Raw genomic sequence first — 18,145 nt, 5'->3', positions numbered from 1 at the left:
GAGAGGTCGTACCAGAAGTTCTCCCTGCCGAAGACAAACATACTATCATGTCAGTGAACAATAGCTCGGCACCAGACAGGACCAAATCTACACTGAGGAACCTGAGGCCAGTCTTCATCAACACCTCGACTCTCTGCACGTCACACGTGAGAATGCAAGATTTCTACTGACGGAAGAGTGTCAAGTCCTTGTTCTGTAAGAACCGTTATCTGAACAATGTCTGCATAACTAATTTCCGTAATTTACAAGCTTTTTACAAGACTGATAATAAGGATGTTTTAAAGAACACCAAATGAAAGGCAGCCGTGCGAGCAAGCAGGTTGTCGAAAGAGGTTTGGCACAATTAATCACCGTTGTTTTTCAGAACTCATAGCAGTATAACTCGAGAATAAAAGGTATCTCACTGGCGGTATCTCACTTTCATCTACTTGAAGGCAGCATACCAAGAAATTAAGCATGTTAGGATCTCTCCATGGAATAGGAGAATTAAGGGTGGGGTTTGGTAGTGCTAGCGCCATCACAGTCAATTCCTCCTAACTATCTTGAAAATGATGTGGTGCATCGAACTCTCCTGCGAGACACCCAACAACGTGTTACGTATGCGAGCGCCGACGTACGCCCTGCATCTACGACGAGCGGACAATCAATGGCCGACTGGCACTGTCTTTACCGGAAAAAAGCGTTTCTCATGCCTTTTTTCAGGGCAATTAAGGAGAATTGAAAGGTCGGTCTGAAGTTGAATCTGTACTGTTTATGAAGAAAGGACGATAGGTTTCTGGTGCGCAATTCATGCTCAACGGAACAAATATATTCGAATACAATAGCTATGTATATTTGGGATGGAAAATGAACATAATAAACGGCAGAACATCGGATCTGAACAGGAGGAAAGGAGAGGTTTTAAGTGCATACGTACGCATTGTCGGGTCAAAACGACATGAAGCACGAACAGTTGTGAAAGCAGCTGCGCTCGAAGCGGTGCAGTGGAGACAACGGTTGTAATCGAGGTGGGACCATGGCGATCTGCAGGGATGGGTGGTGGTAGCGAGGATCCTTGCACGATCACAACCGCAGCGCTCCACCGCGCCGATTCGAGCTCAGTTACTCACACAATTGTCCCTGCTTCATGTCGTTTTGACCTAACTATAGATGTAGCAGAGAAGAAAACCAAGAACACCCGGCTCCTCTTTAGCACCATCGTTCTTCTTGATTTTACTTCTCTTTCAAGGATCTGGGCATTTTGCGAGCAGGAGGAAAACGCGGTCATTGTCATTCTACGTCCCATCGGTAGCTTTGCGTTAAGAGTACCCCGCTTAACGCTAACGGAAAAGGGGATTCGAAGATCCCTCCTATGTCATCGATCGAATATTGGAGACGCAGCCCTATTTGTAAAAGAAAACAAAGTAAGCTGTACCAGACGCCATAGAAACAGGACTGACTCAATGTTTAAACTTCTCCACAATATAACTAGGAGAAAAACCTAAAGGAAAGAGGAGAAACAACTGGGCAATTCTTGAATGTGATCGACTAAAATGGAAGTATTAGTAGCGTTGAAGCGAGTTAAACAACAACTTGTGATATAGGAAAGTTCAGAATGCTGCAAAAAAAACTGCTTAATATAAGAAGGCGCAGACACTCTTCATATCCATTTTATAGCTCACGTTGTTTCAGCGTAGGATTTCCTTAGCTCCTTGGTTTCAGCAGTCATCTGATAATGTGTACTACTTTCTTAAGCTGAACCAAGATTGTTATTGATCTTTATTCTGGCTAACGTTTCGGCGTCGTCGCCTTCTTCAGAGCCTGGAAAAATCAAAGACACGTGTAATCTACTCTCTCAAACGCCTCGTCATCCCACAAGATATGATTTAGCAAACAGATTATTTAAAAGCAACATCAGAAAAGCAGACCAGCGCTCACCTTGATAGCCACGAAATCGTGATGTTAGCGGACCACCAGTTGTGAGAGTTGCGCCGCTAGTATTAACTAGTAACGATGCCCCCGCCTCTGACCCCGTAGGTCAAAACCCGCAAAGGTCCTGATATGGCGCCAGCTCGTTGGTCACAGCGATGCATTCTTCTTTACGATTCATGATAGGACTTTTGGCCGTGATGTAAAACGCTTCCAATGTTTTTCGCGCTAGAACGTCTGATTCACGTGCTAAGATAGTGACAGCTATATTGAAAGGGGTGTTGTCATGACACTGTCTGCGATGAGCACCTAAAGGGGATGATGTTTTTGATTTTACGACCCGTTCGGACAAACGATGCAATTCGGTGTCTCACAAAGTCTGTCATATGCGCGATTGCGGACTAGCTGCTGCTTCAGGTTTACAGGTGGTATGTCCACTACTCTGACTGAGTCTTGCAGACCCGCCTGTCGTAAGCTTGCTCGCACTGCATTGCTCATGTCATCCGAAATAAAAGAAAGGCAGAAAGGGATCTTTGTTGCTTGTTCTACCCTGTGGCACCGCCGCTCAGTTGCATGGCTCCGATTTGAATGAGAGACCTTTGCTGGGTACCCATTGGACTGAGCAATGCGGTTAGCCATGTTTATGGAGGCAATGCGCCCTTGAGCCTCAGATGAAACCGTTGCCGCTGTCTTAAACATATTTTCAATGACTGACTTTTTGGTTCTTCAGGGGTGCGCCGATTGGTAGTGAATCAGAATGTTTTTACAACTTGGTTTTCGATACCATTTTGTTTTCCATTTTCCCCTACACAAATGAACCTGGACATTGAGAAACGGCAGCCAGTTGTCTTTAGGTTTTTCCCTCGTGAACTTTATGTACTGGGATTGTTTATTTAAGAGATCGAAGCAAGTGTCCATTTCAGTTTGTGTTGGACATACAATGCAACAATCATCTATGTATCGGCAGTACAATAAAGGTTTGCGTTCCAGTAGTTTTTTCCTCCTATCCCTTTTCCTACATTACTGTACAAGCCACAGGAGGCAAATTCGGTGGTAGACAATAAGTTTCGTTTTTTTGCTACTTCGGTTTTCTCAATTCTCTCCCGGTACTCACACAAACGTGCTTTTGAAAATCTAACACCCACACAACGCAAAGGTTTGTGCGAACTACGTGACATCTGCGCTGAGGGGAAGATCAAAATCTCGGTCAGTGATAAAGGAGGAGAATTTGTAGTGATTTCAAGTGAACTGGACAGGACTATAACGAAACTTCACCTTACGGACGATAGTCCATACCACCCTTCATCGGCACATGAATTTGGCAGACAATATCGCCGCCTGAATAGGGTATGGATAGAGACCGCAAAATCAGTAGGCTTACCAAAAACAACTATCACGCGTCTAAAATGTGATCGGCCCACCTGCCCGGTCCTTTATGTCCTCATCAAGACCCACAAGCTTTCCGCTGCCGAATTTAGTTCAAACAACCCAGGGGATTTCAAGGTTAGACCTATCATTAGCAATACTGGAGGTCCCACCGACAGAATATCCTGGTTCCTTAACACTATTCTCAGCCAGCTACTCCAGTACGTTCCAGCTCATCTCTCAAACACAAAAATGTTCATAGAGCACCTCCGCAAAGCGCGCCTTGATGGAGATTGTGTCATCGAGTCTTTCGATGTCACTTCGCTCTACACCAACGTCTCCATCGATGCTGCACTACAAGCAACATCAGAGCTGCTTCTCGAACATCAGGGGACTCTTAACATGTATGGTTTTGCGATACAGCAAATAATGATGCTGCTGAGCGAATGTTTGAGATGTTCCTTATTTCGCTGGTCTGGGCAATACAATAGGCAGATTAGAGGCTTAGCCATGGGACAAAAACTTGCGCCTACATTAGCCGTTGCTTTCATGTCTAAAGTGGAAAAACTCCTACTGGAACGCAAACCTTTATTGTACTGCCGATACATAGATGATTGTTGCATTGTATGTCCAACACAAACTGAAATGGACACTTGCTTCGATCTCTTAAATAAACAATCCCAGTACATAAAGTTCACGAGGGAAAAACCTAAAGACAACTGGCTGCCGTTTCTCAATGTCCAGGTTCATTTGTGTAGGGGAAAATGGAAAACAAAATGGTATCGAAAACCAAGTTGTAAAAACATTCTGATTCACTACCAATCGGCGCACCCCTGAAGAACCAAAAAGTCAGTCATTGAAAATATGTTTAAGACAGCGGCAACGGTTTCATCTGAGGCTCAAGGGCGCATTGCCTCCATAAACATGGCTAACCGCATTGCTCAGTCCAATGGGTACCCAGCAAAGGTCTCTCATTCAAATCGGAGCCATGCAACTGAGCGGCGGTGCCACAGGGTAGAACAAGCAACAAAGATCCCTTTCTGCCTTTCTTTTATTTCGGATGACATGAGCAATGCAGTGCGAGCAAGCTTACGACAGGCGGGTCTGCAAGACTCAGTCAGAGTAGTGGACATACCACCTGTAAACCTGAAGCAGCAGCTAGTCCGCAATCGCGCATATGACAGACTTTGTGAGACACCGAATTGCATCGTTTGTCCGAACGGGAGGCAGGGTGATTGCGTGGTATCGGGGTTATCTACCTAATCACCTGTCAGTTATGTGGGGCTGAGTACGTTGGCGAAACAGGAAGATCACTATGCATCCGCGTCAAGGAGCACCTAGACGGGCTCGTAAAATCAAAAACATCATCCCCTTTAGGTGCTCATCGCAGACAGTGTCATGACAACACCCCTTTCAATATAGCTGTCACTATCTTAGCACGTGAATCAGACGTTCTAGCGCGAAAAACATTGGAAGCGTTTTACATCACGGCCAAAAGTCCTATCATGAATCGTAAAGAAGAATGCATCGCTGTGACCAACGAGCTGGCGCCATATCAGGACCTTTGCGGGTTTTGACCTACGGGGTCAGAGGCGGGGGCATCGTTACTAGTTAATACTAGCGGCGCAACTCTCACAACTGGTGGTCCGCTAACATCACGATTTCGTGGCTATCAAGGTGAGCGCTGGTCTGCTTTTCTGATGTTGCTTTTAAATAATCTGTTTGCTAAATCATATCTTGTGGGATGACGAGGCGTTTGAGAGAGTAGATTACACGTGTCTTTGATTTTTCCAGGCTCTGAAGAAGGCGACGACGCCGAAACGTTAGCCAGAATAAAGATCAATAACAATCTTGGTTCAGCTTAAGAAAGTAGTACACAATCAAACTCTACGATGCCAAGATTCAAAGAAGGTCGAACTTGGAACTTACTCATCTGATAATGGATTTCTAACATAACTTCAGGAAGCACTGCCGTGGGCGTATACTTTCCAATTTGAAATGTCGTGGAATTTCATCCTGTCAATAACTCGAAAATGATCTGTTCCAGCGTGCTGGAAATGACACCCTGCTTTATGTGAGGTTCTAGCAGAGACGTCCCGTGATTCAGATTATATGAAAAAAAGAAAACTAAGAGTTGTGCAGAAGACAATTTTTTTTTTTTTTTTTATAAAAAAACCCCTTTTTTTTTTTTTTTTTATACTCTTTCTATCCTGTATCACCTTCTTTAAACAGTCGTAAACGTAAAACTTTCAAGCTAGACGCCGTCATTATCGTGATTTGCATGGAACCTGCAGCTAGTCATTTTGAAGTCACTGAAGCAATGATAAGAAAGTGGGTTGTTGATCGAAAAATCTTCAAGAGATGCCCAACGAAGAGACCCAATAAAAAACCAAGCGTTGAAGAAGTTGAAGATCCATCTACAACTGGGTTGTCAAAAAACGAAAATAGAGTCACGGTGAAAGAAATAAGGCAAACAAAGGAATTAGCAAGAGCATGGTCACCAAAATTTTAAAGCATCTGCGCATTGGGCATCCTGTTTATGAAAAAGCTCTCTGTACGAAGAAGAACAAGTGTCGGTCAACCATTACCGTCTGACCATCTACAAAAATGCTCGGATTTTCGAAAGTTCGTTGCAGCTGAAGCCTTAAACATCCCCTTTCAATTTGGGAAATATTGATGAAGTACCAGTTCCCTTGATATCACCTATGAACGGACAGTTGATTAAAGGGACGAGAGAACATTAAAATTGATTCTACGCCATGAGAAATCTAATTTTACTGTTGTATTGGGAGTGACTGCTGTGGAGAGAAACTTAAACCAATGCTAATTTTTAAGAAGAAGTTAATGCCAAAAGGACAATTTCCTCAGATGTCATTGGAAAACAAATGAAAAAGGTTGGATGAATCAGGAATTGATGGAAGAATGGATCGTTGAAGTATGGAACAAAGAGAAAAGAAGAAGCTACGAAGAAGCTGCATTTTTAGTTAGCGAAAGTTTCCATCCATTTCATCTGATGTTATCAACATAGCTAAAAACATTGTGTGATTTGGAAAATCTCAAAAAGATTTTGCCATGATGAATATAAACGATGATGACGAAGTAGAAATTGAAATTTAGTGTTATGTTTAGGTATGTTGGAGTCCTTGTTTTTTTTAAAAAAATTTTAAAATATTTTTTCAAAATCATTTTTTACCGGTAAATTAAACCGCTCTTATCTATGGAATTTTACTGATCGAATGGGCTCTTCAAGTTCTATCCAGAGATCAAATTCCGGCATTTCTAGAGAGATTCCGGCAGAAATTCCGTTAAAATCGCTATTTTTCTATATAATTGTTTATTAAGTGGGCGGGGTTTAGAGTTGAGGGTTTTTTTAAACTTTTTTTCTGATTTTTATTTATCCATCCATCAAGTCAGAGAGGTGACTGCATTCACTTTCAATTTCATTCCAATTCATTTTTCACCGGTAAATTAAACCGCTCTTATCTATGGGATTTTAGGGTAATTGTGCGGTCAATTTCCTTCTTTCAAACAACTGTATAGTCGGGTCAAAATGACATGACAAAACGACATGAAGCACGGTGCATTTGCGTACGCACTCGAAACGGCACGGTGGAGGCAGCAGCTGGAACCGAGGACCATGGCAACTGCAGAGATGGGTGGTGCCAACAAGGGTCCAGTACACTCCTAACCTCTACGCTCCGCAGGGTCCAGTACACTCCTAACCTCTACGCTCGCACAGCTTAGAAAGAAACTGCGTACGCAATTGCACCGTGCTTCATGTCGTTTCGACTTTACTATACTTCGAATATATATGAGTACACCGAAATGCAGGTTGAAAACACGAACTCGTTCTGTGAATCCGTGATCATAGAAGACCAGAAGCGTTTTAGATAATTGAGCAAAAAGCAAAAATGAGTAGAAAAACTAAGTGCATTGTGGCACAAACGATCTAGGCCCATATCACGACCTCTCCGGTCTTGACCTGCAGAGCAGGCCTTAAGATTCTTTGCAAAAAGTTTGCGATTCACTACATCACATTACAACATTACTACAACACTACTAATTTCATCAAATGAAGTAAACGTCAAATGTCCAGTCATATGAATTCCCCAAGACCACTTTACAGCGGAATTACAGACAAAAAACAGATGTTTATAATTGGTAGAAGGTTTACAACTTATTAGCATAGAAAATGTAAACGCACATACAACAGACACTGACAAGATCCTTTTTTGAATCACAATTTACGCGGCTTCTCTAACAATTCAAATCGGCATAAAAAGAGATGATTACACAAACATGATCAGGTCGAAGTGAGGCACATCTAAGATATTTGGAGCAGTGATAAGTAAACATGAATAATTAGCATTTCACTTTCGGAGTTTGAGAGCAATTAGTTGGCACAATACATAGGTAAGTCTTAGTTAGAACATTAAGAGCTGGTCACTTAAATCCAAAACTAAATTTTGAGTGTCAAGTGTAGTGTCAAACCTATTTCAGAAGAATTCTTGAATTCCAAGCGAGATGTTAACAAGTTTTAAATAGAGAGAAAGCAAACCAATCTTCTTCCAATGTTTGAGGGCAATGTTATGAACGAGATTATTGGACATTCTCGAAAAGTATAGCAATACCTTGACCTCCTCCGATACACGCTGATCCTATGGCATACTTCAAGTTGCGTCTCCTGCAATAATTAATAGATTTGAAAAAGTAAACATGTGGAAGGGGAGAAGCCACCCACTTAAGCTCGTGAACGAGATGCACACTGATTCGAGCTCCAGATGCTCCAAGAGGGTGACCGAGAGCAATGGCGCCACCGTTCAGATTCAACTTCTCCATCGGAAGACCAAGCTCACGTTGTACAGCCAAAGCTTGAGGAGCAAACGCTTCGTTGACCTGAAACATAATATCTCTATGATTTCCTAGCGGCGTTTTCAAATCAAACATATCTAACATACACTGACCTCAAAAAGATCAATATCATCTATCTTTAAACCGGTTTGGGCAAGGACTTGACGGATAGCGGGAACAGGACCAATACCCATGATGGTAGGATCACAACCTTAGAATAGTTTTGCAGTAGGGTATATAGATTAACGTCAAAACGACACGGTACAGTTGAAAAGCGGCAGCGCTCGAAGCGGCGCGATGGAGCGTAGCGTTTAGAATCGAGTCAAGACCTCTGCTAGCAGCACTTTCTGCTGCGGTCCCACGCCGATTTTAACCACTGTTTCAACCGCGCCGCTTCGACCGCAGTCCCTTACCACCGTGCTTCATGTCGTTTTGATCCTACCACAGTGAATCATAGAACATAATACAACTTGCTTATAAACACTCAAAATGAAGAACTCACCGACGGCAGCATAGGACACGACTCGAGCAAGTGGTTTCAAACTATGTTCGTTCAATGTTTCTTCTCCAGCGATCACCATTGCAGCAGCGCCATCACTTATACCCTCAAGTAAGCTTCTCTGAGTAATAAGAGTAAAATCAATCATGGGCTCAACCTACAGACGCGTTTCCAGCGTTTATAAGACCGTCTTTCTGGAATACAGGTTTCAGTTTTGTTAAGGATTCCATTGTAGTTCCAGGTCTCGGATGTTCATCCACCTAAGAGAATCACAGGATACGAGAAGTAATGTTCGCTTACTGATTGGATTTTCCTTTTTTTCCAAACATCCACCACAAACTTATAACGGAAAATTATATTCTTACATCAAATGTCTCCTCTCCTTTTCTCCCCTTCACTGTCATTGGTTCAATTTCTGCTTTGTAGAATCCTGCATCTTGAGCTTTCTTCCAGAGCTGTTGGGAGCGCAGAGCAAACTCATCAGCATCTTTCCGTGAAACCTGAAGAAAACTAAGGTTTCTTAAAATATAGTAATACGAAATGGAAAAAAAAGGTAGTAAAGCGTCGATGAAATAGGTAGCAGAAACGATAAAGAGGGCATAGCAGCCACATGCACAGAAGCATAGTAAATAAACAAATTCTTATCAACTACTCGTACAATATTACCTTATACTGAGCTCCAAGTTTCTCTGCTGTCTGTCCCATGGCTAATTTTGCGTAGGTATCACTAAGAGACTCCCACAACATATCTTCGAACTGAAAATGTAAAAAAAAAAAGCCTCGAATCTTTTCATACACACATATGAACGAACTTGTAGTACTATATATTGAAAGGAAAAAAGTTCTTAGCTCACTTCATACTTCATCCCTAAAGCAGTACCAAATCGGATGTTTCTCACTGCGAATGGGACTTGTGTCATGTTTTCGGTACCTCCAGCAACAACGAGCTTCGACTCTCCGAGTTTGATTTGCTGAAAAGAAAAACTTGTGCTTAATTGAAACAGGTACAAGCGATTCGGTGCAAAGCTGATCGGATTTAAATGAACGTCCGAAGTGTACAGGGAAATAGATAACAAACAATCTTTTCTACCTGAGCAGCATTGACAACGGCCTGAAAACCTGAACCGCAAAGTCGATTAACCGTTAGAGCGCCAACGCTTTGAGGAACACCACTTTTTAATCCAATATGTCGTGTAAGATAGATCCCATCTCTGGAGCTTGCCACGACGTTTCCTAAAAGGACGAAGATATTTACAACGATAGTGAAGTCATCTGTTCTAATGTAAAGGAGCATGCAGCCATTCAAAATAGCAACATCTTCCAAGTGTACTGTAGGGGTTAGCAGATGTCGGTTTTAGTTTCGCATTATACAGTATCCGGAACACCGGACGCGTACAAACAAACTTCTCATTTTCTCTAGATCTTTTTTCCGGCAATATGGGTTTTAAATGCAGAATAGACGTGTGAATGAAACTAATTCGAGAAAGGGACATCTCTACATCGTAATTTCTGAACGCTCTGTCATTTTGCGCTTAATATAGGTAACAACAAAGAATGAATTCTACAGCTGGTCTGAAATATCCAAACCCTAGTGCAACTGCGTAGGCGGCCGCAGTCGAAGCGGTGCGATGAAGCTAGCGATTGATATCCAGTGGGACCATCGTGATTTGCGGCGATGATTGGTCCTAGCAAAGGTCCCCATCGATCGTAAACGCTACTCTTCATCAAAACAGCTTGGAGCGCATGTGCTTGTGCAACTCCTTCGTGTTCAGGTTGTTTTTACCCAAAGTTTTGCTACGCCTGCACGGTTGATGCTTCGAAATTGCCCTAAGCCAAGCAATCTTTCAAAAACAATAAATTGCTCGGACAATAAGTTGTTGTCACACTTATTTGGAAAGGATAAATCACTGACTTGACTCATCCACTAGTCCTATAAACGCTTGTGTGGCCCAGACACACCTTCATATATCTCAAACAATTCTAAGTTGAAGTCGAACGTTTTGCCTCATTCCTAGGCGATTGGTAATGCTACAGTTTAATCTTCGCGTTCATGTGTGTTCGCATGTGAATGTCTTCTTTTAAAATTGAAACAGGTACACCAGTGACTAAAAAGACAATAAGGGTACAGTCTAGCGAGCGTGCGACATGAATAGACTGCAGTTTTTTAGGGCAGCAGTTCTCTCGATGTGTACATGTCAACGCGCTCCAGTCTAGCGAACGTCTAAGTTGGCAAAGTGATTACTGGCACCGTCTCGGGAAAACCAGTCTTCTTTATGTACGTAAACACATAGTTAGTACTACTTAGTTAGTACTAGTTAGTTACTTAGTTAGAACCCTGAGCAACATGCATACGTAATCGAGTCAAACCTATCTGAAACCTGGTACAATTACATAAGCAATTACACTCGAAGTATCGCGTTGGGACCCCATTCTGCCATGCAGTCCGATTGGAGTTAACGTTTCGCTTCCCTCGCAACCGCTTACGCGTTTCCACACAGTTCTATAGTACAGTCAGAACGACATGAAGCTTTCTCATTGAACAGTTTTGTGGCCTGTTCCCAAACGTAAAGATACACAAAAAAGTGTAGTGTGGTGTAGTTGCGTAAGCGGTTGGGCTTGAAGCGCTGCGGTTAGGGTCAAGAGAAGACCCTTGCCACAATATCACCGCTCATTGCTGCAGTTCGCGATGGTCCCACCTCGATACCAACCGCTCTCTCCACTGCGCCTCTTCGAGCGTAGCCGCTTACCCAACTGAATCGTGCTTCATGTCGTTTTGACCCGACTATATATAGTCGGGCCAAACCGATCTGAAGCCTAACCCAATTCCACACGCAGATGCGCTCATAGGATCGTGTCGGGGCCACCATTTCGACTCTCATCCCGATTGGAGTTAACGAGGGTATCACTTCCAGCGCGACCGCTTATGCATTTGCACAAGGTTCTGATTTATATTAGGGTCAAAACGACATGAAGCGCGTACGCAATTGCGTACGCGGCATCTCTCGAGGTGCCTCAGTTGAGCGTAGCAGCTAGGAGCGTGGTGAAACCCTTGCTGGGACCACCCATCGCTGCACTTTGCAACGGTCCCTCCTCGGTTCCAATTGCTGCCTTCACTGCGCCGTTCCGGACACGTACGCAAATGCACAGCAACTACACTCATGATTCATGTCGTGTTGACCCGACTATATATAGTCGGGTCAAACCGATCTGAAGCCTAGCCCAATTCCACACGCAGATGCGCTCATAGGATCGTGTCGGGGCCACCATTTCGACCCTCATCCCGATTGGAGTTAACGAGGATATCACTTCCAGGGCAACCGCTTGTGCATTTGCACAAGGTTCTGATTTAATTTGTTCCGACTGTATCTATCTTTACAAGTAAATAAAACTTCACACTCTTGTGCCACAAACCTAGTTAACGCTGATAATATCCCTGTCGAAAATACCAAAACCTGAACCAAAAGAGTTACATATCCTATAGAGCGTTTTATTTGTGTTTCGAAAAGGTAAAGAAGCAAAAAAAAAAGAAAGGAATTGAGGGGATTTCCGTTTTTCTCCACTAACATCAGATATTCGTAAAGGATGGGTCCAGAATTTAGCTCGAGGAATTTTTATTCTTTTTTAATTCGACGAGAAAAAAAATACTTTCTGAACATTGATACTAACTATTCTGTCATATTTGAGTCTAACATACAAAGATTTGTGAAATTGACAATATTTCAATTTAAAAAAAAAACTTTAAAAAATTTTAAAAATTTGAAGTGAGTGCAACACTTCAAAAAAAAAAACTGACCAAAGATCACGTGGTCAATGTCATCCGCTTTTACGTTGGCGTGTTTCAATGCAGCAACGGTGGCGATCACGCCAAGATCTGTGGCAGAATGATTCTTCAGTTTCCCACCAAATGTACCAAATGCTGTTCGTTTTGCACCAACGATGAAGACTCCTAATATTAGAATATATAGCATGTGATTATGAGCTTTTAAACAGCTTTGTTCCTCGAAAATAAAATCGATAAATCCACCTGATTTTGATGCCATCGTCGTCGCTGGATAGGTTAGTGAGCTAAAAATACAACATAGAGCAAGTTGAAGTTTGCAGTGTGTTATCGGAAACAATCACGAACGATCATTTTGGGATGGAAAAAGGATTTCACCTTATGGTATGGAATAATACTATTACTACTAGTAAAAATTGTACTATTAATATAATATCGACGTATAATAATATCCAGTAGAGGGGGTGTGACCAACAAACGCTCGAACGTGTGCGTAATGACCGAGCAGCGGCCATCAAAACAAGTGTGGTATCGTGTACCGCCCGCTTGGGAGAGCAAAGTACACGACACACTCCAAAGTCCAAAGTCTTCGGAACGCATCACCCATCCATGGAAAGAAAAAAAAAACAAGTGACGGAGATCTGTACGCACTCCAACATCACTGGAACCGAATTTCATTCCACTGCGACTGTTACTGACTAGTATCGCTGTTGAGCCATCGTTTCACAGAATCAAGGTGTTCCGATCTCGGAACAGAATGAATTGTTATGTTTACATATGTTATCATACTGTCCCTTCCTTGTCAGACCATATGGCTAGGAGGCGGCCCGCTTGTAAGGTATGTTGCTCTTTTGTATTGGCCGGAGAAGGCCGGCAGTTTTTCTGTGCGCTCATTGCTTCTCTTTCATTAACATTACCACTGAACCACTGTTTCTTTTCTTGGGTGTAAAATTTTATTTATCGCGAGCCATCCTAACTCACACGCACACCAGGATCGATTCCAGTAATTTGAGGAAATCATTCATTTATCTGAAAACATGCATATGTGTGCCATAAAACAGAAACAAGAAGGAGCAGCGCTCACCAGAATCTCACCGAAGTTTTATACTGAAATGTTATCCATCATGTGGTAGGTGAACAGGTCATTCTCTGACTACAGAAGGTGAGAAATCCTCACGCGAGATCCTTTTCCGAAACCCAGAACACTGTGATAGATAAAGCGATGCCAAGATTTCGGTGACCTACTTAACCCAGAACGGAGGAATCCGTCAGGGACACGTGCAAACGATTGGAGGGACCTCAAGCAGAAGAGCTCGCTAACTTTGCTATCCTTGATTTAATAGCCACTATTAGGAAAGAATAAGAACCAATCATAGGGAGAAACGTTGAAAAAGAGCACATCAAGCGAGAATCCCAACTAGCTTATCGTTTTAATAAAGCAGCAGAAAGGAGAAAAAACTGAGATTCTGAGCTAGAGACGGATCAATCCAGTGCTTATTGTGGTCGCTGTTTAAGCCCCGCTCATACCTAAGATAGTAGGGACATTCAATTTGTCTGTGTCTGTGGATTCAGGAAAAAATGGTGTGAATGTGAAACGACAGAACACACTGAGTTTGATTTGCCAATCTTACGGTTGATTATTGTTCCACATCTGCAGAACTACGTAGGTAACTTCGATCAACGGTAACGACACTCTAGTTTTTTTTTTTCGAGTTGACAGAGTTTTTCACATAAAACTATTTCTTAAACAGCCGTCAGTAAGTCTCCTTTCCTCTTTTCCATTTTTAATTGGAATAAATCATTTCTACATTTCGCCTTTAAAATCATTACAATAAATGTAGCACTAAGCGGCAAAGCAACAAACTTTATTACGAATGAACCGGTGAATAAAGAATCACGAGACAAAATCACAAAAAACAAAACAAGACAGCATGAGCGAAAATACTATGTGTTCAGCGTACAACATATGCAAAAAAGTGAGATAGGGTGATGGATTTTAAGAAAATTTCGCTTGTGAAAAGTCCATTTCCGGATGTTGCTCCATGAACCTAAAAAAAATAGAGAGCTCTTACCCAAATAACCACAAAAATGGCTACAAAAAGTGTTAATAATCGATCGAAAGTTCACGCACGCGAAGAATGTAGAATTTGGAATAAAACTTCGGCGGAGAACTTACTTTTTCAAAATATCCTGCTTTTTCTTCTCTTCGCTGGTTGGTAAACCAAGTTCTTTTTGGCGCTGGTCATACATCATCTTTTCCACCTAAACAGATTGACGGTAAGAGTGTAATACGCTGTCTTTCCTAGGAGCACTACAGTTTCAGACTCTCTCAGCATATGTAAAGTCAGTCGCAAAATAAAGTGCTTTTGCTTTCAATGATAATGACCAACCACCAGCCTCTACCACTGGGGATACAACATCGTAATTTTAACGGAACGCGGAAAAACTCATTTTTCGTCTGTTAAAAAAAAAGTAGAATACTTTACCCCACTACGAATGTTCATTCGGTTACTTAGGAACGAATATTCAAAAATTACCATGGTCCTGGTTTCACCGTCCAAGTCCGACAATTTGGAGTTCTCTGGTTGAACCTTCCTTGTATTGATTTCTGGATCACCTCGGATCAGATATCTCCACCATTCCATTCCATTCATCTAGGAAAACAATCCTCAAGAAACACATAAATGCAAAAAATATTTATAGTGTAAACGGCAAATTTTGATATGTTCAAAGCTTTCAAACGAAACGAAAATAGTTTTTACCTTCTCAAATGAAATTACAACAACTTTCTTGTCCTCAAGAACCCAAGCAGATGATTCAGTTTTAATCTGTAAGAAAAAAATACGAGGATCAGACATAGTTCTTAAAAATTACTACAGTATTTCTTCTATAGAAGAAAGTTTGTTTTCTGCTGTTAATAGTACCTGGAAGGAAGCGATAAAAATGAGCTTATTCTAACATGTCCGATGAAAAATCAAAAGAGAAACGCAATAAAAAGAGGAATAATCTTAGACCTCTCCAAATGAAGCTCCGTCGATGACAGGAGGATGTCCTTTCAGAGCCACGCGTATATGAGACTTCTCCACCATCACTTCAAGATCGCGTGACTTAAGAGGGAAACCAACTTTGAATGGAACTCGTATCTAAACAATCATACAACAACATCTTTTTTCGGCAAATAAAACCAAGTGCAATAGAATCAATAAAAAATGGGAAGGAAACCATGGAACCTCGACTTCCTGTAGTGTTTGAGTCCACTGATAATTCTCTAAGTCACAACCATTACCGCTATTTGGAAGTAATTTTCCCTTATCCTCGTCTTCTTCATCATCCGTTACTTTCTCCTCCTCAGATTTCTTCGGTTCTGCATCTTCTGAGGTGGAAACAACTCGTTGCTCTCCGCTAAAACGTCATATAAACAGAATATTTCGTGACGCTCGAACGACGTAAAGGTAACCCACTGTTTCTTCTCGAATTCTGCTGCTTCAGCGTCAGAAATCTCTTCGATTTTGCTCTCATTACTAATTTGGTTCTCTTGAGCCTGTAAATACCCACATATGTCAGAACACATTTCTACGGAATAAATTCTTCAACCTATCGGAGGAGTAGTTTTGTTCCATTAAAAAAGAAACGACATTGCCCAAAATTTCGTTAGCAGTCAATATCCTTACTCACAGATGAGATTCCATATAAACATTTTGAACTAAAAGTATATTACTCGTAATCTTAAGTGAATGGTCAGTTGCCATAATCCATGTATTACGAGCGTGATGAGTAAGATTACCACCATCAGTAACCAGTCGTTAATTTTGAAGGGTTACCATACAGGCACATTTCTATGCAATTTATCACTTATATATACATACATAGTTATAATTTCGTGCCAAAAATTCTCCTAAGCAATGGTAAGAATACCATCCATTCCATTCCGGAGAAGTCAGGCTTACGCCTAGTTTTATGGGAATATTTTTTTTCAACGGGCCGAACATTCCCTACAAACCCAAGAATAGGGAGTTTTAGTTTACTCAACGAAGCAACGAATTCTTTACGCCCGTAGCGGAATGAAATTGATTCTACGTAGTTTCATTTGGTCAATCCCATGGATGTAAACAGCTGCCCAGTTAGGTGAACTGAGTGGATCTGATAATTGGATGATTGGAACAGTAGATATTTCTTGGTCTATGATAGTTTATGTTTTAACAGTAGATATTTCTTGGTCTATGATAGTTTATGATACTTACAAGCTAGGCGCGCAGGAACCCTACCGCGAAACTAGAGACGACGCAAATTTGAAAATTTACTCGCACGTTGCTTTTAAGCATCTTGAATATGAACGTACAGAGGTGGAATGAGAAGTTACAGTTACAGTTAAGCAAATTTGTGATCACTCATTATTATCATCGATCGGCGGGCTGATATTATCGCATGACGCGATTACCTGCATATTCTTGGATATGCAGGTATTCTTGGAAGTGTCTTTGGACATAGCTCTGTCCAATCTTCGCGATCTTCTGCGAGGGTTTGCACACAATCAACCCATTCGTTGCTTTTTCATATCTTGCCAAACTTTATATCTCGTCTGAACTGCCTATCCACGCCGAGTGTCCTCAAGTCTTCTTTCACCACCTCAGTCCAGGAATTCCGCCTTCGGCCAGGTGTCAGGCTGAACCCGAATAACTCCTTAAAACTCGTTGAACAAGGCGATCTGGTGGTCTCCTTAATATATTACGACTTTCGCAGCTGCACTTTCAATGGCGATGCGAGACGTTGACATCTTCGAGGTATCATCCACCGGTACAGCACATCGATTTCCGCGTGAAGATCTCCATTGTAGAATACCCTAGGCAAAAAGTACTCAAGCTGCCCTCTAAGCAAGCTTTCTTCCCGTACAATCAAGCCTCTCATCACCCTAGACACCACTACCCAAGTAGCCGATCCGTACATCATGACGGGACGAACTACGGATAGCTAGACTCACAGCTAGAATTCGTTGGTGAGGGTTCTACGGGTATATATAACTATAACTGTAACTATAACTGTATAACAGTTTAATGGATATAATTGCGCAGGTTATATAGCTCGTACCAACGCGTACACTCGAATTCCTGATTGCGTTTAGCAAAAACAGGGATACCAGAAGCAGCTAGCAATCAGACTTGTTTGTACACGCGGCCCCAAACTCATGATAATGCGACTAAATTTTGATAATGGTAAGTGCTACAGCATCGACAGGAACAAAACACTCGCATACCTTAAACTCCTGCTCCTCCTTAGCTTTTTGAGCAGCTCGCTTTGCTGCGAGTTTACGCTCCTCCTCCTCTCTCTTTCTTCTTTTCTCGGCAGCTTTCTAAAAGGAAATATCTCCCGAGAATAAAAAAAAAATTGCCAAAAAAAGTGTTTCAGTGGTGTCTCGTTTTCAATTGTTTTAGTGGTACAGGGACGTGATCCTACCTCAGCTGCCTCCTTGCCATGCTTTTCAAAGTACTTTAGCAACAGATGTCGTGCTTCTTCCACTCCAGCTCCGGAATAGAAGTCTGTTTTTCTAGAAAATAAGTGTATTATGAAGGTGGTAAAAATAACACTACAATTACAACTCCTTACCTAGCTAGGAAACTGAAAAGCACATCGAATAGATCCGAAACTCCATTTGGCATTTGCTGCGCCAATGAGAATAGGATAGGATCGAACTTTTCTTCCGTCATTATTACCTGTACAAAAATAATCGCCTTAAAGTGGGAACAGAT

The 18,145-nt window shown here is 41.9% G+C and overlaps 2 protein-coding genes across 4 annotated transcripts; both read right to left on the bottom strand.

The window, feature by feature from the left end:
• Nucleotides 1–7,872: 7,872 nt before the first annotated feature.
• Nucleotides 7,873–13,426, bottom strand: RB195_011481 (uncharacterized protein; the record flags this gene model as incomplete). Of its 3 annotated transcripts, none has more annotated exons than XM_064192908.1 (12): nt 7,873–7,957; nt 8,015–8,169; nt 8,238–8,335; nt 8,627–8,729; nt 8,785–8,883; nt 8,989–9,123; nt 9,290–9,379; nt 9,478–9,594; nt 9,714–9,856; nt 12,417–12,569; nt 12,648–12,688; nt 13,383–13,426. In XM_064192908.1, the coding sequence occupies 12 exons, from the start codon at nt 13,424–13,426 to the stop codon at nt 7,873–7,875; spliced, it is 1,263 nt and encodes a 420-aa protein (XP_064050490.1). The 3 variants fall into 3 exon arrangements, with proteins under 3 accessions (XP_064050490.1, XP_064050491.1, XP_064050492.1); XM_064192909.1 differs by lacking the exon at nt 13,383–13,426 and adding an exon at nt 12,780–12,916; XM_064192907.1 differs by lacking the exon at nt 13,383–13,426 and having other exon boundaries at nt 12,648–12,663.
• Nucleotides 13,427–14,397: 971 nt separating this feature from the next.
• RB195_011480 (uncharacterized protein) lies at nt 14,398–18,103 on the bottom strand (the record flags this gene model as incomplete). Its single annotated transcript, XM_013446412.2, has 10 exons — nt 14,398–14,449; nt 14,578–14,663; nt 14,939–15,055; nt 15,164–15,229; nt 15,416–15,544; nt 15,632–15,803; nt 15,863–15,942; nt 17,653–17,748; nt 17,853–17,943; nt 18,003–18,103. The coding sequence occupies 10 exons, from the start codon at nt 18,101–18,103 to the stop codon at nt 14,398–14,400; spliced, it is 990 nt and encodes a 329-aa protein (XP_013301866.2).
• Between the last annotated feature and the right edge of the window lie 42 nt (nt 18,104–18,145).

The sequence above is a fragment of the Necator americanus genome, chromosome III, assembly GCF_031761385.1.
Source record: "Necator americanus strain Aroian chromosome III, whole genome shotgun sequence".
Classification (NCBI taxonomy): domain Eukaryota; kingdom Metazoa; phylum Nematoda; class Chromadorea; order Rhabditida; family Ancylostomatidae; genus Necator; species Necator americanus.
This window is presented reverse-complemented; position numbering and strand designations above follow the sequence as displayed.